The 22,508-nt window shown below is 30.6% G+C and overlaps 1 protein-coding gene and 1 long non-coding RNA gene across 4 annotated transcripts in view; one reads left to right on the top strand and one right to left on the bottom strand.

Annotated features, from left to right (window-relative positions):
* LOC142319837 (nucleolar pre-ribosomal-associated protein 1) overlaps positions 1-22,508 on the top strand; it is a 246,924-nt gene that overhangs the window by 128,361 nt on the left and 96,055 nt on the right. For all 3 annotated transcript variants that reach the window (XM_075357521.1, XM_075357512.1, XM_075357518.1), the window contains exon 18: positions 1,821-2,114. In XM_075357521.1, coding sequence (XP_075213636.1) covers positions 1,821-2,114 — 294 coding nt within the window. The remainder of the gene's footprint in view (positions 1-1,820; positions 2,115-22,508) is intronic.
* The window catches only part of LOC142319871 (uncharacterized), a 34,901-nt gene continuing 29,750 nt past the window's right edge, over positions 17,358-22,508 (bottom strand). Inside the window, exon 4 of the long non-coding RNA XR_012755282.1 lies at positions 17,358-20,125. This is a non-coding gene — a long non-coding RNA (uncharacterized LOC142319871). The remainder of the gene's footprint in view (positions 20,126-22,508) is intronic.

Here is a 22,508-nt window from a genome sequence, read left to right as displayed (position 1 = left end):
AATGCTACAAAGAAACTGCTATTGAGCTTGAGGTAAGGCTTTGTAGGGTACAGTAATATGTTTACATTTTTTTATCGTATTAAGTTTTCCAAAATGTTCTTGAATTTTCTCTCAAATGTCCTTTATATGTCAGAATGACAGTAGGCTAATAAATCACATGATTACTATATAGTAATCTAATTCTAGGAAAAAAAATGAAAAACATCTTCAAATTGTCTACAAAAATGATGAAATTTTTTTCAGAGTTTAATTACTTGGAATTAGAGGAAATTTAATTACTTGGATTAGAGGAACTTATTAAAGAAAATAAAAAAAGTATTTATTAAAATCAGTCCATTTGGTGAAGGTTAGAGCTTAAAAGTGTATAAAATTATTATATATACAGATTGAATTGATAACAACTTTCTTCTTTATATGATGTTTATTAAAAAAAAAAAAATTGTCATTATCTACCTGCCCACCCATTCTTGTGTTGTCTATATTTTATTATGCATAAAGGTGCTATTAAATGCTCACTGGAAGCTTTTGTCTCCCAGCTTGAGCTGTGATTACCATCTTCATGGTATTGAAAACCTAATAGTTGACTTCATGCCTGAAAACAGAAAAGAAATCATTAGGAATAGATTTGATAGGTAAGGTTGATACAGGAAGGTTATTATCCTGTTTGCAGTTAAAATTACTTTTCTTGGGTGGATTGTATATTTAAAAGAATTGTGTGATAACAGGAATTAGTTTTTGTTGTGAGGAAAATAGTGGTTTGTGATCAACAGCCTCCTGTTGCTGATTCACTTGAGTAAAAAATGTTTGTCTTAATTGTCTCCTTAGGTGCAAAAATGTGCCAGCATACAGTTCTCTTGATTAGCAAACTCTATTTTGTTATACCTGAGACTTGCTACGCCTTTTTGGGGTCAGACATTAGATGCTGCATTAGAGTTGACTGCTTGCATGACTTATTTGATAAATCGTGGTGTAAAGGTTGGATCATCCAATCCTGCAAACAATTAAGTATATGTTGTGGAGATTTTTGTTGGCAGTGATTCAATGAAAATCTGTTGATTTTTGAAAAACTGTTGATTCTTCTGGGAAGAAATCTTGATAGTAATGTGATGATTTTTCTGATCACCCATGTTTGAAATGTAACATGTAAAATATCAGCTATGTCAGTGACTTCTTGAATGGTAATCTAACAATCAGCATGAACAAGGTGCCAAATTTGGGTTAAATTTATTGTGATTTTTTTTCTGAGACAATCATCTAGACTTGTTGAAATATTTCATCAACATAAAGCTTGTTTTTTAAGCAAAAATGCTGCTTCTAGTAATGAGTTAATACTCATAGTATTATTACCTAAATCTACCAAAGCATTTCACATGTCTCTGTGATAGATTTTAACCTCACATTTACTCATTGCTCTGTTCATAACATAGTAAATTTGAAATTGCAGCCCAGTCTAGGGACAGGATACCTATGTTGTGTAGGTAATATTTTGGTCTGTACAGCAAGCTCTCTCTTATTTGACAGGCTGTTGAGCAATGGTCTGATGCTATGACCATTAACAGCATTTGAACATACTAGATGAAGCAACTGGTAAGGTCTGGTTTCATTTTTGTTTGCATCTGTATAAATAATTATTTTTCTTTAGTAAGAGTAACTTCATAATTAAAGTATGTTCAATGTTGGGCAACTGCAGTATTGAGGAGAATATAATGAATGATGTTTACCAAGTTAATTTTGTTTTAATTTATTTATGAACAGATTAATTTAATGTTTTTTTTTTTTTTTTTATGGAATATTTCTGTAAATTTTATTTTATTTTACAGATTTATTTCTCGTTTTACTGAAAGAAAGAGGGGGAGAAATTTCTCTTGAATTAGCAAAGTTGTTATTATCATGTGATAAAAGATTATTGTCTGTATTTAAAGATAATCTTGTGGAAACACCATCTTTATTATTTCCTTTGTTGTCAGTCACTGACTGTGCTTTTTTTGGTGAAGATGTGATGAAAAATGTTTTATCAAAGCAAATTACTAATATTGAGGATGCCATATTGAATCAAGCATCATGGTACATCCAGCATTCAGATTTCATTGTATCTTGTCTTGAAAAATATATGGGTAAGTTTTATTTTAAATTCATTATGCATTTAATGTTCACTAGTGAAAAAATCACTTACGATGTGTGTGGAGTATGTTATGTACTTACATTTATGATTATGCTATCTTTGAAAAAAAATTGATTTTTTCCCCCAAAAAGAAATATCCACTATCTAATCATACAACAGAACTATTTTTGCATAATAAACCATAATAATTTAGTTTCTGGGTAATATTATGTTAGTTTACCATTTCCCATTAATTTATTTAAAATTAAATAGTAGGTTTTTTTACAGATTAATGTTGAGTAATTAAACTTAAAAAAAAACGAGTTTCCTGTGACGTATTTAACTTGGCACAATTGTAAGTGCTCAGATTATTAATATTCATGCATTGAAAAATTTTTTGTATACTAGTTTCATTTATTTAGTGTCTTTACATGTTACTTGCTTTATTATTATTATTTTATATCATAAGGTTGTAGGTGACAAGATGTGCTAATTACTTCTGAAAAGATCATAGTCTTTCCTATCTAGTCTCATACCAGGCTTTTTTTAATAAAATGTGAAATGAAGTAGTTTTCCATTGTGTTCTTCATTGAGCTGAATATATTGTTGCATATCAACATGGCAATTCTAACAAAATCTAAGTGATATTTAGCTCTCTTGATTGACATCTTCAGTTTGTTCATCACTTGGATTCCCTGTGCTAATAGCTGCTATTTGGAAAAGTAAATCTTGATTAATGCTGCTTGTACTTTAGATGTTTTATATTGAATCATTTTCATTTGAAATATTGGGGCTGGTAGTGTAAAGCAACAAATTAATGTGAATCTTTTTCTGGCAAACAATTCATTATACATATTGACTTCGCTTAATAGGGGAATTTATTATTTTTATGTATTATTAAAATGGATTTTACTACTATTTTTATTTTATAAAATAGTATTTTCTATTTCATAGTAAGATTTTATATTTCATATTTCATGATTAAGATTTTATGATGGGTTCCCTATATCTATCCAGACAGATGGTGGGGCAGTTAATTTTTTATTCACTGAAAAACAAACATAGTTCTAAATACCATCTTTGTAATTTATATACTGGTGAACTATTTATATAATTGTGATAAAATATAGGATTAGGTATTAATAAGAATGCTGTAATTGTATTACTTTTTTATGTCTGCTTGATAATAGATAAAAATGTTTATGATTTGTGTTTAGTGTGTCTACATCTTTATTCATTGCTTATAATGTATTCACTTCTTTAATTGCACATTCAGTTCTGCGATAACTCTTAGTGAAGATTTAGGTTGTGTTGGGTAAAGTTAACAAAAAACACACAGCTAGTAATTGCCAAAAGAAATTGGACTTTATTGAAAGTGTAACAAATGAACTTATGTTATAATCATAATCTTAAAACATAACAGGAAATTATGAAATTAACATAACTTAATAATACTTAACATATCAGCTGAATCAACAAATGAATAATGCTGTTAAATACAAAAATACATGAATAAACCTTTTTAAATACACAATGTAACAGAGCCGGAAAATAAGAGAACAAAAACACCTTAATTTTAAATTAGATGCTTAAGACATAACATCAATAGAAAGTGGAACTGGAAAACAGTTGCACTACTAACATATACTGTACTATGAAGATTAGCAATGAACAGATTTCATTAGGTTAGGAAACATTAATTACAATAATTTCAGTATAGAAGGCGTTAAATCACAATATAATCACATTAAAATAAATAATAATATAAATAGAATTTATTCTAATAATAAGCTTTCTTGAAAATATTAACTTACAAAGAAGTACAAAAACATAACTTCATATCAGGAGTAATTTTCTTTAGATTAATTTAAGAGAATATGAATTCAGTGCATGAATAGATAAGAATTAATCTCGGCGATTAACAAGTTAAATTAGATTAAATGATAGAGTTGATTGCAATAAACATTTCAAGTAAAGGTAATTTGCTCTGAGTAACTGACGTTTGAACACGAACTTTTGATGAACAACACGAAATATAATAATAGTTATCAATAATAATATATGAAATATATCGCACATAAGTTTTATAATTCTGAAGTAGTGTTTAAATTAAAAGTAGATTTGATAAGAACGATAGTTTGCATTTAATAACCCATAAAATGGGGTACACATGAACAAGGATAACATAAACGTTTAATATGAATAATAATGAATAATTTGCACTTGCCTGTATCACACACAAATATTAGCAAGAGATGAACTTGTAAAAGCAAGTACATATGAATACATATGTAATCCTGGGCATAGTCCGCACTGGTGTATCAGGAATACAGAGGTGTGATGTGGTTTAGTGGTAGAATGATGCGTAGAATCTTAGATGTGTAGTGACGAGTTTTGAGATTCTGCTTGAATGAGAATATTACCACAAAGTTTGCAGGAGAGTATGGCCATAGGCGACTGCACTGGAGAGATGTTGGATCTACTCTGCCGGAAAGATGGCGAAAGAAAAAAGGGGGAAACCAGATCCAGGTAGTGGACAGGAGAGAGTGTGTGTAAAAGACAAGAGATGTGTGCATGTAGTAGTTTAGGAACGAAAGAATAACGGGTGTATGAAAAGGGTAGTCAAAAATAATTCGATAGAAGAATGGACGCGGTCACCAAGGATGACGGAGGGAGGGTCGAATACGAAAACAAATAATAAACCAGGTACAAATGACAAACCCAAAAATACGAAACAAAGTGAAATTTAACATTCCTGTAACAAAACAATGGGACCCACCCTAGCTTGCAATTCATTGAAAATAACGGAAACTTTACGCTAAACGGCGTAAACATACTGGGGGGCGAGCGAGCAGAATCATGAAGAGAAGACCAGAGGATGAATCTTATTTACAGGATGAGTGATGAAACCAGAAGAGAGTTTGATACGGACGACACGGCAGATACTATCCTTACCAGGAAATGTTTCCGAGATGACACCAATGAGCCAACGCAGCGGAAGAGTATTGGAGGATTTCAACATGACGAGGTCACCAACAGCAAGGTTGGGTTGGAATTTGTTCCATTTGGAACGAGAGGTGAGCTCATGAAGGTACTCCTTGGACCATCGATTCCAGAAATTTTGCATTTTTTGCTGTAGAGGAGTCCGGCGAGCACAAAGAGAGAGGTTCGAATCAATGGGTTTTTCGGTAAGAAGATGCGGAGTTGAAAGAAAGGATTTGAGAAGTAGTTTTCTTGGGCTTAGAAAGAGATATGCGATTGATGGGAACGTGGAAGGCTGGTGGACCATTCCACCAGGAATCGCAAGAAGGAAGCTGTGAGGCAGATGTTCCTTGAGACGCGATGTCAGAAGCTTTACTTGAAGATTTTACAGAATGAGGTGAAGTAGTTTCCAAAGTTTGTTTAACGCGGTTAGCCTCGTAGGTCCGAAATCTGTATGATCTGTTGCGGTTGTTAGCCACGGTCGTAGCATCTGAAGCAAGAGTTGAAGCGACAGCGTATCGTTCTTCAGGACTTCGAGTGGTTTTAGAGTGAAATGGATGCTCATATCGTTGATCATTCGGATTGGGAGGCTGGGCATACATAACTTCCTCGGTTTCCCTACATTTATGAGAAGTGTCGCCAACAGAGTCTTCTTGTGAAATTACAGTGTTAAAGAAGGAAGTAGATTCTTCAGACGGCGAATCGAACAATTCGGAGGTGTTGCCGATGATTATCCATCCAAAGACAGTGTAGAGCGCAGAAGGAAATCCGGATTCTTGAATGTTGCCGGAAGGCGCCAAAACATGGCAGAACAGGTCACTACCAATAAGAAGGTCAATGGGAGAGAAGGAACAAAACATCGGGTCGGCGAGATGGAGATGTTGAAATTTGTGGGCGACTGAAGGGGACAAGGAACGCGAAGGCAGGTTACCAGAAATATTAGGAAGAACAAGTGCCTTAGATTGAAAGGTCTTTTTGAATTGAGGTAAGGAGTGAATTTTAATGTTGGCGGTGCCAAGGACAAAAGCATGGGTAGAGGAAATACCGGAAAGGTGTATTTGAGAATTTTCCAAAGGAAGAGCGAGACGGGAAAGACAATCTTTGGTAATTAAGGTGCGTTGCGAACCGGAGTCCAAAACAGCATGGACCGTGTGCAGTTTACCGAAGGAGTCTTCTAAAGAGACGATGGCAGTGGCAAGCAGCACAGTCGAAGAATGTTCACAAGAGGAATGACTGGAAAAACAAGTTGCGTTGGGGTCAGACTGCGGTGAAATTGGAGTAGAGCTGATTGTAGTGGCATGGGCGACGGGAGGTGTCGAGGGAGTAGGTGTGATGACAGAGGGTGAGGGCAAGCGTTATGAGCAGAATGACAACCAGATAGAGTGGGGGTATGTGAGCGTAGAGACGAGTGATGTGAAGATTGAAAATTACTGGAAGACTGAGAGGGACAATTCTGTGTAATATTTTGCCGGGAAAAAGTAGGAGATGGAGGAGTGGTACAACGACCTGATGATGAAAAGCGTTTCAAAGTGCTGTCATTTGAAATTCCGAAGAGAGCGATGTTACTCTTTTGACACAGTAAAGTGTGATGCGAAGAGTTATTACATTTTCTGCAGTTAAATTTTGACATATAAGTTTTCGGCGAATGAGAGCCCAAACAGCGGAAGCAACGGTCATTTTTTCGTAACCAGGCGATTTTTTGTTCATGTGACAAAGTTTGAAATTGCTCACAGCCATAAATGCGATGAGAGTCCGCACATACCGGACAGCTGCCGGACGGAGCGTGATTTTGAACAAAGAAGGATTTTATCGGTTTGGAGAATTTTGATGTTTGAGGATTAGAGTTATTAAAGTACGTAGGATTTTTAGGTGAACTCGAGGGAAATTTTTCAGAAAAGGTGGCTTCGGCGTCAAGGCTTTCGGAAATTTTTTCCTCAACCGTGAGGAATTCAATCAACGCTTCGTATGTGGGTACGCTTGACGAGGCGATAGAAGTATTTAAAAATCGGTAGGAATCTCACTCTATTCGGTTTACACGTCCTTACAAAGTTTTATCAAAATCGGTCAAATATTGCGCCCGCTAGAAAGAAAAAACCTGGAAAAACACCCAAAATATCAGTTTTTTGCCTATAATTCTAGTTGCAGTCAACCGATTCGGTCGAAAATCGATAGGAATCTCACTCTATTCGGTTTACAAGTCCTTACAAAGTTTTATCAAAATCGGTCAAATATTGCGCCCGCTAGAAAGAAAAAACCTGGAAAAAACCCAAAATATCAGTTTTTTGCATATAATTCTAGTTGTAGTCAACCGATTCGCTCGAAAATCGATAGGAATCTCACTCTGTTCGGTTTACACGTCCTTACAAAGTTTTATCAAAATCGGTCAAATATTGCCCCCGCTAGAAAGAAAAAACCTGGAAAAACACTCAAAATATCAGTTTTTTGCCTATAATTCTAGTATTAGATATCCGGCCCGGAGGACCAAAAACAACTAGCTATGTTGGGTAAAGTTAACAAAAAACACACAGCTAGTAATTGCCAAAAGAAATTGGACTTTATTGAAAGTGTAACAAATGAACTTATGTTATAATCATAATCTTAAAACATAACAGGAAATTATGAAATTAACATAACTTAATAATACTTAACATATCAGCTGAATCAACAAATGAATAATGCTGTTAAATACAAAAATACATGAATAAACCTTTTTAAATACACAATGTAACAGAGCCAGAAAATAAGAGAACATAAAACACCTTAATTTTAAATTAGATGCTTAAGACATAACATCAATAGAAAGTGGAACTGGAAAACAGTTGCACTACTAACATATACTGTACTATGAAGATTAGCAATGAACAGATTTCATTAGGTTAGGAAACATTAATTACAATAATTTCAGTATAGAAGGCATTAAATCACAATATAATCACATTAAAATAAATAATAATATAAATAGAATTTATTCTAATAGTAAGCTTTCTTGAAAATATTAAGTTACAAAGAAGTACAAAAACATAACTTCATATCAGGAGTAATTTTCTTTAGATTAATTTAAGAGAATATGAATTCAGTGCATGAATAGATAAGAATTAATCTCGGCGATTAACAAGTTAAATTAGATTAAATGATAGAGTTGATTGCAATAAACATTTCAAGTAAAGGTAATTTGCTCTGAGTAACTGACGTTTGAACACGAACTTTTGATGAACAACACGAAATATAATAATAGTTATCAATAATAATATATGAAATATATCGCACATAAGTTTTATAATTCTGAAGTAGTGTTTAAATTAAAAGTAGATTTGATAAGAACGATAGTTTGCATTTAATAACCCATAAAATGGGGTACACATGAACAAGGATAACATAAACGTTTAATATGAATAATAATGAATAATTTGCACTTGCCTGTATCACACACAAATATTAGCAAGAGATGAACTTGTAAAAGCAAGTACATATGAATACATATGTAATCCTGGGCATAGTCCGCACTGGTGTATCAGGAATACAGAGGTGTGATGTGGTTTAGTGGTAGAATGATGCGTAGAATCTTAGATGTGTAGTGACGAGTTTTGAGATTCTGCTTGAATGAGAATATTACCACAAAGTTTGCAGGAGAGTATGGCCATAGGCGACTGCACTGGTGAGATGTTGGATCTACTCTGCCGAAAAGATGGCGAAAGAAAAAAGAGGGAAACCAGATCCAGGTAGTGGACAGGAGAGAGTGTGTGTAAAAGACAAGAGATGTGTGCATGTAGTAGTTTGGGAACGAAAGAATAACGGGTGTATGAAAAGGGTAGTCAAAAATAATTCGATAGAAGAATGGACGCGGTCACCAAGGATGACGGAGGGAGGGTCGAATACGAAAACAAATAATAAATCAGGTACAAATGACAAACCCAAAAATACGAAACAAAGTGAAATTTAACATTCCTGTAACAAAACAATGGGACCCACCCTAGCTTGCAATTCATTGAAAATAACGGAAACTTTACGCTAAACGGCGTAAACAGGTTATCTAATTTAATGGATAGCATACATATATAACTGGCTAGTCAGTTATTTTGTGTGATTAACATGGTGACTTCTAAATCATTGGTTTTAGGTTGGATTCCCAGGCAAGTCTGCCATCTTTTAACCCTTTATTTTTTCTAGCTTCCTCACAATCATCTCATCTTCTTGAAAATATGTGTTTATTAAATCTTATTTCATAGTAATAAAAATAAACACTGTACATTACAGTTTATTGAATTATTACTGTAATAAACAACTGTTAATCAAGTTTGACTTAGTCTCTACTACACTGTTGTATGTTGTATTATAAAGTAAATGATTGTTCTAGCTCTACCTTTTTTTAAATTTTAGTAGGTATAAGTTTGTAAGAAATAGAACATTGTTGTTTAGGGCTTATTAATAGTTGTGAATGCTTACTTCCATTACCACAGTGATGCATCAGTAGATGTCATATTTACTTAAAGACAGATTCTCTGTGAATTTCAAGACATTTTTAACACAGTAGCGTGCAAATTAATCTGATCACAGGGAAGTTTTTGTTTATTTCTATATTGTGGCTACACAGCTTGACCATACCCATTTTTTAAAATTGTTTCTCTAATGTGAAGTTATTATTCTTTGGTTATTTAGCAATTTTCATGTTATAAATAGTGTTTTGTGAAAGTTTATTAATTTTTGTTATTAAAAAATAATATTTTCATATTCTTGTTCTGCGTATCTTAAAATGAAATAATAATGGACTTAACTGTAAGAAAGTGTTCAAAGATTGTGTCTCTGAGCATACCAGTGTGACACAATGACAAATAGCTTCTGAGTGTGTTGTTGGACTAGGAACAGAGAGTGAGTGCTATTTTAAAACAATTTAAAAAAGCTGGTTGTTTTTTGTCTCAAAGGAAAGTAAGTTTGGCCGTAAAAGAAAAACTACTCCAATACAGGATTGGTTATTAGTGAAAAAAAAATAAACTTGATCCAAAGTTGTTGTGGACTTAAATCGAGAAATATCAGCCACTGGAACAGATTTACACATGATAACTGTTAAACGCTGACTTCTTGCAGCTGGACAGTAAGCTAAAAAGAAGCTTTTAACACCAGCAATGTACAAAAACGGCTGTTGTGGACAAAAACAAATGCTATCTGGACCAAAGAAGACTAGAAAAATGTTGTTTTCTGATGAATCACATTTTTATGTTTTGGGAGAAACGGTTCCACACATTAGAAAAGGATCAGATGAAAGTACATCACTGACTCATATCCAACAATCACTTAAACACCAAGAAAAAATGTTTTGGGGTTTGTTTCTTATTTGAAGACCCTTGTTCATTACTTCCAGATGGTACGTTAAAAAGTGATGGATTTGTCAAGATTCTGAAGGAAAGGGTTGTGACACATCTTCAACAAATTCCCACAGTGTTCCGGCAAGATTTAGTGCCATGCCATGCCATGCAGCCAAAGAAGTGGAAAAATTTTCTGAAGAACAAAACATTAAAGGATCCTGTGGCCAGACAACTCTCTAGACTTTCATCCGGAGGTCCCGGGTTCGAATCCTGGTCAGGTATGGCATTTTCACACACGCTACAAATCACTCATCTCATCCTCTGAAGAATGCCTAATGGTGGATCTGGAGGTTAAAAAAAAACAAAAAACTCTCCAGACTTAAACCCAACTGAAAATCGTTGGGCAATAATCAAAAAACGACACAAAATTAATTTTATCACAAAAATTGACCCCATTAAAGCAATAATATCGTTATGGTTTCATGATGAAGAAATAAAAAAAATGTCGTGTAAACTTGTTGAATGGATGCCAAATTGTGAACATGAAGTAATTAAGAATAATGGTGGACGGACACATTAATTACTAGATATTCAAAGATTGTACTGATGATTTTTTTCTAAATAAAGTTCCTTTTTATTAAATAACATCTGTGTTTGGATTAATTTGCTTGCTAGTGTATTTAAAACTATCATTATTTTTTTATTTTTTCTGCTTCCTCACCTCCAAAATCATCTTCCAAGAAGTTTTTTTACATTTTTCTACATTTACTGTGGCAAATGGAAGAAACTAAAAAGAAAATCAACTAAAAAATGTACATTGATAAAAAGTTACTAAGATTTCTTTTTTGGGGAGTGAATTATGATAGTACCTTATTAAATGTTTATTAAACTTTTGATACTATTAAACATTTAAATAAACCCAAAAAATTTTGAAAAATTAAAAAAAAAATCAATATTTTTAAACTTTGATCAGTTCCCCCTCTCCAAATATTGCTCCAAAGTGTCTTTTTTGGGTTGCTTGCACTATTGTTATGCTAGGAAACAGTTAAAAATATACATTAAACAGAAAGATAGCTTTTTTAAATTTTGTGGAAGGAGGACAAATTAAAAATAAAAATGGTAAGATAAGCATGTTCACATGTACTAAACATAATATAAAGTGGGGTTGTTTGCAAAATCTTGAGAAAATCGACCCCCCAAAAAACCTCTGGAGATATTGATCTCAAAATTTTACCCCCAAATTGCTTCATATACTATGAATTTTTGTACTTTCTCTATTCAGTCAAAAGTTATTATGCTTCAAATGTGGCAGCACATGTAAATACAAACATTACCCCTCCCACGTTTTGATTTTTTTGGGTTCTGTGAATCATGAAATGCAAAAAAACCCATACCTTATTTTTTAACTGATTGCCTTACTAAAGTTATGATGCCAGGAAAGTAAAGATGTAGAGTATATTGTAGATTTAAGTCGCTTATTACACATTTGAAGAGGGTGGGTTGGTTTGTCTTGCTCTCTCGTATTTATTTATTTATTACTTATATATTGCATATTGTGCATTGATTTTTAAAAATTTTTATTACTGGTGGATTGATTATTGTTTTATTTTCAACAAAATTAAGTTGATTCTTTAGGTTGGGAACGCAATTACTTAATTATCTTATATAAATTATCTAATGATATGATTTAAATAGTTTATCGAATGAATTTGAATTTATAATACTATTGTTTTTTTTATATTGCTTTTGATTATATTTAAATTATAAAACTATATTTATTTACTTAACATAGGTTTAAAAAAAGGGAATTAAATGCATAAAATAAATTATAAAGTTATAAATTTTGTTTTATATATGATAGTAAATTATGAATTGCACAATTATTATGGAATTTTTATTTTTTTTGGTGGTTTTATTTACATAGTTTAATACAAATTGCTATTTGGCTGTTTAATGGCTTTACAACTGTATTGTATATTATTTTCATCTTCTGGTATTGTGGATGACAATCTGTTTGTAAAGAATATTATTATGCATTACTCATTTCATTGGCAATTTGGTGATAAATTTTTTTTTTCATAGTTTTTCATTAATTACTCATTCCTTTCTCTTTATTAACTTAGTTTTTTGGAGGCAGATTGATTACTTGCCTGGCATTTGTATATTTTTTTTAATATTCTTCTGTTACAATTTGTACAAGCTAGTTTGGAATGATTGGAAGAGTCATTGAGATATACTTTAAGAATGTTAAGGGTATAGAACCAAATTGCATGAACTCTTTTTAAGCGTAGTTTCTAGGAATCAGGTTGAGATTGCATTTAATGGAAGGTGGTTAGGGGTGATATTAATTAGCTGAATATTTAGAATAGCAATAAGTATACTGATCACATCTTTTTTTGTGAATCTGGATAGAAGAACCAGTTTCCTAAACAATAAATGAGTAATAATTTTGGGTGATTTTAATTTAAATAAGATAAATACCTATTGAAATAGATCAAATAATCTGTTTCTTACCAAATGATAATCAAAACTATAGGGAGCCTAATTGTTTATTTGTTTTGAAAAAATAATGTTGTAAATTATCATAGCAAGATGCTTGATTTGGTGGCATCAAATTTTAATGAGGTGGAGGTAGAAACAGTGATTTTTACAGTACTAGCTGATAGGTATTATCCTGTACTGTTAATTTCTGTTACTTATAAGGAAGTTAATTTCTTTATTTTTTTTTATGTAGGTATTTGAAGGATTTAGAGTATGATTTTGCACAGGCTGATTTCGTTTATGTATGCCTAAAGAGTCTGATTGGTTAATAATGTATGACTCATGCTACCAGATATCCAATGTAGTTCATTATAAAGAATGAATAATATAAATATTCTTCATATTATAAAGAATCTGGGGTAAAAGTTCAAATAACAGAAAATATAAAAAGTAGGATTATTATGAAAAAAATGTAATAGTTGTCAACTAAAAGTGAAATTGATTTATTTTATTTTGTTAAAAAGGCAGTGAATAATATTAAAGTATAACCTCCTAACTTTTGGAGGTTTGTAAATAGTATAAAGAAGTCTTATAACATGAAAGGGAATGTGTTTTTAGAAATGATTTTGTTTTTAAAAGTGCAAGATGTATCTAATTTTACTACTTATTTTTAATTAATTTGGTTAAACGTAATTTAACATTTAATTTATCTCAAGTATTGAACAGGTCTGTTAAACTAATCTTCCTACGATTTTGATGAATAACATCAGGGAACTGAATGTGTTGAGAACATGTAAAAAATTAAAAATATAAACCCAAAGCTGGTCATGGCCCAACTTACAAGATTAAAGGTTTTTGCAGTATTTTGCTTTCTCTATTGTATAAAACTTTAATTTATGTTTAAGAAAAACTGCCTTTCCAACTAGGAAACTGACTAGAATTAGACCTTTTTAAAAATGAGGTGGAAGAAAGAATGTTTGGAATTTCAGACCTACAGCCACATTGTGTGTTACTACTTACAAAAACAACTGAGATTGTGCTATATAACCGTATTTTTTCTTTGTTTAAAAATAATTTCAAATAAATAAACATGTATTCATTCTTCCTATGATGGTTACAAATCCATAGTTACAAATTTTATTAACCTTTATTAGTCAGTGTTTAGAAACCAGGTAGGGTATTCAGATGGATTTTTTTCAACATAAGAAAAGTATGTAATAAAATTGTTCATGAAAACTTCTGTTATTCTATGTAAATTTTATTATTACAGATTTTCTGATGATGTAATTGTTTTCTTTGCTTATTTGCTAAACAGAAAAATATATAGTAAATTCGGGAAGATAAATTCTAATGGATTTATTCTTATATTGGGATTCCCTCAGAGATATAATTTAGGTCTCTTTCTATTCAGCATAATGGTAGATGATGTAATCTATTGTATTTATTTTCATATATGTCATATGCTGATGACATGAAAATTTATAGATGTATTAATAATCAAGAAGACTTAATTTCTCAAAGTAAAACCTTGTATAACAATGATTCTTTTAACAGTGTTTTTATTGATATTTGAGTTAGAATTAAAGCATACATTTATCTAAATCATTTTTTATTTATTGACTGGCAAAGCTTAATCAGAGAGCATTTCATTTTATAGGATAGTTTATGTTTACTAGTACTTTGGGTCACAGACTAAATCGCACTTTTAAGAGATAGGTACATGGTTTCCATAAGTGAAATTTTGAAAATTCACTGAATTATATTTCTTTTTTATCAGAATCGGCTATTTTCAACATGTCATTGATTTAATAAAAAGTTTTATCATAATACAATTTTTGTTGGTCAGCGTTGTAACTTTTCATAGCAGTGCTATCTGCTGTATGTATTATGAATAAAATTAAAGTTGTATCTACAAGTAAGGTGCATTTTATTTTTGTGCTAAGTTTTTGTTTGATGTAAAAGTGAAGCAGAGTGGCTTTACTTTTGTTTGTTCTACTTTTTGTACAGGATAACTCATGAATAATTTGTTTTAATGACGGAAGATGAACATATTTTAACTAGACAGTGGTTTACATGAATGAAATTGTGCCAGTTTTTTAAATTTCTTTATTTGAAATATTTATCAGTGGGCCTTTAGATGAAAAATATATTTATGGTATGTACTTGCTCAGTATCCCCCTGTAAAAAAAAGTTAAAAAATTAAACCTATTCACATGTGGGCAATTTTTTTAAATTAACATGCTCAGGATGCATTTCAAAAAGAAATTAAACTGACAAAAATTAAAGAAAAACAAGTATAACTTCTACAGAAATGTCAAAAATTCAAATGAGCGTTCCTTCCTCATCATGTAGAGACAGTTTTTTTGTGGTATGATATATAGTGTGGATAAACTGAAGTAAAAAATTTGAGAGCATTCAAATATCTAAGCAAATGAAATCTTTAAAAGTTTTCTTGTGAAATATTGTTTTTAATTTTGACTGATGATTTCCCTTTTGGGTAATAAGTAGATATTGTACCTAAAGGAACATCAGTTACTTTGGCTAGTTATGTTTCTCCCGCCCAAATAGTACAAGGTAAAGTCAGTAAATAATTCATATATAACTACAAAAAAAAAATCCTGATCAGAAGATAATACTTGACATTTAAAAAAAAAAATTGCTCCACTTATATACTCTAGCTAGTCATGTCCCCTCTCACTCGTCAGACCGTCTAGCCAGAGGGCTGTGCCCCCTGTACCCTTGACGTATCTTCATGTTTGTGACAATATTAAGTATTTTACAGAAATATTTTAAGAAAAGAAATATTAGTGTGTAAAGAATATTTTTTTGATCATTTTGGTGTTTTTATATTTAAAATAGGCTTAAGGAGTGAGTAGATATAGTGAGTAGACATTGTCTTGTTTGTTTAGTCTTATGTGTGTTTGTGTGAGGTTGTATTAGTTGCCAGTCCAGCTACTACTATTGTTGGCACAGAGGAGACCATGTGATTGGTGCAGAGTGGACTGTGTGATGCACCAGCTGGTTGTGCACAAATGACTCTCTCCCACTAAATAAAAAATACTTTTTTTACTGCTAAATATAAACAAAATCCCTTTCTTTTATTAATTAAATTAAATAAATAAAAATGATCTATGATTAGAAATTAAATTAAATATGAGTATAATCTGTAAATTAATTGACAATGGACTGATTCTAGCAGGAGAGAGTCGTGGATGGAGCAACAGCTCTCTCACACTAATTAAAGAATCCTTTTTTTTCACTGCTAAATGTTAACTAATAATCGCTTTCTTTTATTAATAAAATCAAGTAAATAAATAATAATAATTAAATAAAAATAATCTACGCCTAGAAATTAAATTAAACAATCTATAAAATAAATTAATTGACAATGGACTGCTTCTTGCGGGAGAGAGTCATGGAGGGAACCGTGTGCAGCTGCCCAGTGCATCATCATTGGTCTGCTCTACGCCAATGGCAGCTAAAATAAAAATGTTAGCACATATGATATACAAACCCACGCACCATCATTTTTTGTAGAGAGTGACTTATCCCAACCCTAAAAAATACTTCAGGCTTTTGCCTTAGTCACATTCATATTTGGGATTCAGTATCTTCATAATCGACTAAATTTTTGTTTTTTACATCATTTCTCTTTGGACAAAACAAGTGAAAACTGCTTAATGGATGTTGAAAAAAATTTGTCATTGTAATTTATCAACTCTTTCCTAGATTTATTGAACCATATGATGATTGATATTCTCATGATGGATCAATACTTCTCTAGTCAGTAGGCCTGGGCATTCTGTGATTTGTAGTCTGAGGTGTCAGAACTTCACAATGTAATTTAATTTAGCATTTATATTATTATCTTGCTTCTGAAATTTCCTTTAATGACACCCTTTTATTTTATATATATATATATATAATAAAATAATATATATTATAAATAATATATATATATATAAATATATAAATAATTTAACTTTTATACCTTAATTTAACTTAAATACCTAATTTAAGTTTGTTTGTATATTTGTTTGTTTGTTTCGTAAATATTTCGACACCAGCCCCACCTAGCATGTATAGTTTTTGCAAAAATATTTCTTTTCACGTTACTAATATTCATATTCTGAATATGAACCAAATCAGTCCATAAATATAATTTTTCTAAATATCTCAACCCCAGCACCATCTAGAGGGTTCATTTTTTGCAGAGATAATTCTTTCCATGTAAGTAACATGTATTCTGAATATGAGGCAAATCAGACCATAAATACAATTTTTCAAAATATCTTGACACCAGCGCCACCTAGCAGGTCCAAACTAATTCAGAAACCTTCCCTGGCATGTGTCCAACTATTCCCCAAAGTTTCATCGCTATTGGATGAACGGTTTAGGAAGGCATAAGAGACATACAGACAGACAAACATTCATTTTTATATATGTAGATTACAGTAATGATGAATGAAAAATAAAATAAATTTTCTCATTGATAATTTTTTTTTAATATCAGTTTATTTATCACAGCATATACATTAAAATATAATTATTTTTACAAATAAAGAGGTAATATAATAATAATAATAATAATAATAATAATGACAACAACACATATTTACTGCATGGTTTACAGTAATCACAGCCTGCTATTTGTTCATGCTATAGATTTTATTTAAGATAGTTATTTTTATAGAGACATTTGTTTTATCCTCTTTAATATTTTTGTACATTTATTATCAATCAATCCACTTTATTATTAGTTTAATAATTTGCATATCTTTCTCATATGTTATTTCCAGTTTTTGTAATGTTAAAAAATACCAATCTTACATCTGAAACTTAATTATTTACAGATATATATTATGTAGAAGTGAAAAAGTCTAAAATATTCTTTATACAGCAATATTGTTTCTTTATTACATAATAATAAACATTATTATTAATTTGCATTTCATTTCTTTTCATATTTTATACATATGACCATTTCTTTTTCTTTTTATTTTTAGATTAAAGAATGAAATTTTATGTATTAAATTCATATTAGTCTTATTGTAAAAAGATCAACATTTTTAATGTAACACTAACAAGACAAAGTTTTCAAATTTAATAAATATATTCCATGTCATGTCATTGTTTATTCAATATTTACTTTCAGTTTGCCATTTAGCGTTATTTACTGTTTAAAATGAACAGTAAAATTTTATAATTACAGAATTCTTCATTTGTAAAGTTTTGACATATTTATTAATGGTTTATAATTTGGATGCTATTTTCCAATTTATGACACTGCACCAAAAGTTATGAACTTAGATCTGTATTTGACAGTTACGTTAACAATGTGTTATTAGGCAGTATATTGATAAAAAATAACTTGTAGATAGTTTTTTAAATATAAGTTTTATAAAGAATGTAATTATGAAATAGAATGGATTGTAAATCTAAGTAATAGATTTCATTCTGCAGTACAGTTAAACCCTAACTTAATAGCTTCTATTGACAAGTTATTAAGTTGGGGTTATATGTATATTGATACATATGGCAATTCACTACTCTAGCTATAATTTTTCTTTGTAACCAAATCATGCAATCATGTTCCATTTCTTTGATGATAATTTTTAATTTATTAGAAATAACTACAGAATGAAAAACTTACATTAGTAAGTAAAGTAAGCTGAAAAATGTTTACTATTTTTAGATTGCTTAATTGCATCCCCTTTTTGATTTCTGTTGATGTTGACTGCTATTTTTTGCCTTTATTATTTTTTCCATGATTACTATGTTCATTTTCATTTTATATTGATCAAGGTAATGAAAAAACTATGAAATGGTGATAAGCAAATAAAAAATGAATTACTTTCATACAAATTTATTATAACATTTTTTATAACCTAATGTGTTGTCGATGTAGTATACATAGTATAAAAAAAAAAAATAGTGTATTGATATTTACTTTTGAAAACAATATTTTATGTTTAAATTTCACAAATTAAAAAGTGTATGCCATACAAAAATCAAAGAACAGATTCAAAAGTTCACAGTATTGAGTGTACTATACCTAAGAACGTACATTCTTAGGTAATTTTGTTTGCAAATGATAAAGATGACTATTGGTGATTAATCGTTTTTATTAATGCTTCAGCTATCATACTATGCTTAAAATACACATAATAACATACTTATAACTCTAAGAGATTAAAGTAATTGTAACTGCAGAGTATCGATTATATAAATTGAGAAGTGCAGATTATTTTTTTTTTGTTCTTTAAATGGCATTGAATGCTGCAGTCATTAGCCGCACTAAAGAGTGTCTATAATGTGTAGTGTAACAAAATCCATTGTTTTTTAACTTCAATGATTACATTAATGGGTTTATTGATTGGATGTCAGGCTCCAGTATTTTGTCTGTTTTTCGTTTGGTTCATCAGGTGTGGAATCGTGAGGTTCTAAGGGATGTAGTTTGCATTTTACTTGAATCCAGTTTATTATTTAGCTTATTATTAATTATTCATTTCATTATTTCAGCTGTATGATCTGTTTAAATGTTTATGTTAATTGTTTGTATGCACAAATAGTATATATAAGCTTAGTATTTTTATTATCTTTGTTAGGTAAAAATCTGTGTATTGGTTTTTGCACTATTAATACATCACTTTTTTAACACGTAGATTTTATGTTAATTTATGTACACCATTAGTGAATGAAAAATTCTTTTCTTCATAAATCTACCTCAGGATGTATTTTAATTTACATATTTATTTTTTTGTAGCTGTTTGTTTATTAATTTATATAATTTGATTATGTTCAATAATATATGAGGGTTATTTTTTTTTCAAGGTCCGATCGGTCACAAAATTAAAACCACAGTGAAAATAAATTTTTTTTTTGTAACAAGGACTTACAAACTATAACTACATAGTTTGTACCTACAACGTACTAACTGCATTGTAACTACTTAGTCGCCTAAGTAGTTACTAAGTAGTCTCTACATAGCAACTCTTTTCTCTACATAGTCGCCACTCTGATTTAGACATTTGTCATAGCGTGGTACCAACTTTCCAATACCCTCGTCATAGTATGCAGCCGCCAGTGTTTTCAGCCATGTTGCTACGCTGGTCTGCAGCTCGATGTCTGTGCCAAAATGTTGTCCTCCTAGCCAGCGTTTCATCCTCCGCTTATTCTTATTTGAATAAGAATAAGCGGAGAGGAATATTGTCATCAGGCATTGTCTTTCTCCATTACAATCCTCGGCCGCACACTGTAGCTGTAACAAAGAAGCTTCTGCAGTGTTTTCGTTGGGAAGTGTTTGATCACCCACCATACAGCATGGACGTGGCTCCATCCGATTTTCACGTCTTTGCTCACATGAAACATTGATTCTAAAATTTCAATTTTTTATTGTTGCTTTCTTGTTAATTACTTATTGATTATTTTATTTTTAATGAATGATTGAATTTCTTTTTGAAATATTATTCTGCAGCTACTCTTTATTTATGAAAATTTATTCCAAAATCTTGAAGTCCAGCTGTGTTTATTAGTACTGCAATGTAAACATATTGGTAACTCTGTAGGTTTATGGTTCTTAATTGGAAATACATATTAAATGTAAAACCTTTATTGCAGTGTCAGACAGATAATACATTCAGTCACTCTCCCATTAATTATTGATTAATGTATTAGTGAGATATTTTTTCTTATATCTACTAGAATATACAATGTCTTTCCTTATTGTTTAGAAACTTTTTCTTTAAGTTAATTTGGAATTTTCTTAATAATGATTTTTTTTTTAATATGATCTTATTTTTTAAAGATGAAATGATTTTTTTTGAATAGTATAGGTTTATAAAATGATAGTTATGCATCAGCATAACATATATAATATTGTGTTTTTAATGAAATTTTAGTGTATAATTGTTATAATTATGTTGTTGTATATATTAAATAGTAAATAATTGCCAAATTTATCAATTGTTTATTCTATAATAAGTACTTTGGATGTGTGATTTATCACTATTGTAAATTATTATAAATACATTTTTACTTCATTATGAGAATATTTTTAGAATAATATTTTTTTATATAATATTTTTAGAATATTTATGAGAATATTTTTACTTCATTTTAAAAATATTATGAGATTAAGGTGATGACATTATTTTTATAAAGAAGTGATAATTTTTAAAGATGCTGATTTTTGAAATGAGATATTACTGTATTTTGTTATTAATTAACTTAAAAGAAGAATTTTTATATTTATAATAATATATTTTTATACTATACTTTGCAATTATATATGTTTAAATTATTTATTTATTTTAAAATTAGATTTGTAGTATTCTAGGTAGTGTGTCTCAAGCAGTTTAAAAGCTCAAGGAAATTTTCAAGTAAAAAAAGTTTAAGATCTGTTTTCTACAACATAATTTGGGTTGATATGATAAGGAAAAGCTTAGCGTACCTTGAGAATTATTCTTAAATTCTGATTAGATTGTAATAGTTCTACTTTACAAACTAACAAAATATCAACCATAAAATAAAATAAAATAAAGAGTTAAATAAAATTAGTTGTTTGAAGTATAAGAAAAAAAGCTAGAAAAATTCATTGCTCCACTTATATTGAATATCTCCCTCTATGAATCATGAGACCTTGCTATTGGTGAAGGGGCTTGAGTGCTCAGTGATACAGAGTAGCTGGATTGAAAGTGCAACCATATCAGAGATGTATTTATTGAGTGCCAGACTAAGGAATGATTCCTGAAAGAGGGCAGCAGCTCTTTCAGTATTTGCTAAGGGCGTAGGTCAGTGGGACTTAAAAGGCTGTATTAGCATCACTCAATCATCTGAGTACTGTGCAGCTGAAAGCAATGGAAAACTATAACTGGTATTTTTTCCAAGAAAATATAGCTCTCTGCAGTTTCATATAACAAAGATGAAGGCGCCTTCTTTGGTAAAATATTCCAGAGGTAAACTAGTCCCCCATTGGGATCTCCAGGTGGGGACTATTATGGAAGGGGTCACCAGAAAATTACAAAATAACAATAACATTCTACAAGTTGGAGCGTGGAATGATAGAAGTCTAAAAAAGGTTGGTTGGTTGGTTAGAAAATTTAAAGAGGGAATTGGATAGGTTAAATGTAGATGTAGTAAGAATTACAGTGGTTCAGTAGGAAGAGGAAAACTACTTTTGGTCAGGTGATTTTAGAGTAATTAACTCAGAATCAAATAAAGGGCAGGCAGGAGCTGGTTTCATATACAACAAGAAGATAGGAAAGTGAGTAGAGTATTTCAAAAAGCTTAGCGATAGAATCATTGTAGTAAGGAAGCTTAGGTTTTTGATTTTTTCCGAAGCTGACAACAAATCAAACCTAAGCTGACAATGATTGTTAATGTCTATATGCCTACAAGTGCCCATGATGATGATGAGGTTGAGTGTGTATAGATAGAAATTGACTATTATTATTGACAAAGCAATTAAACACGTAAAAGGGGATTAAAATTTAATAATAGTTGGAGTTTGGAAGGCAAGCATCAGAAAAGGCAAGGAAGGAAATATTGTGGGTGAATACAAGCTGGGCAAAAGGAAGAAAGAGGAAACCAACATCTTGAGTTTTGCACAAAGTATAATTTATTAATTGCCAATACCCAGTTTA

This window comes from Lycorma delicatula, chromosome 1 (assembly GCF_047948215.1).
Source record: "Lycorma delicatula isolate Av1 chromosome 1, ASM4794821v1, whole genome shotgun sequence".
NCBI lineage: Eukaryota > Metazoa > Arthropoda > Insecta > Hemiptera > Fulgoridae > Lycorma > Lycorma delicatula.
This window is presented reverse-complemented; position numbering and strand designations above follow the sequence as displayed.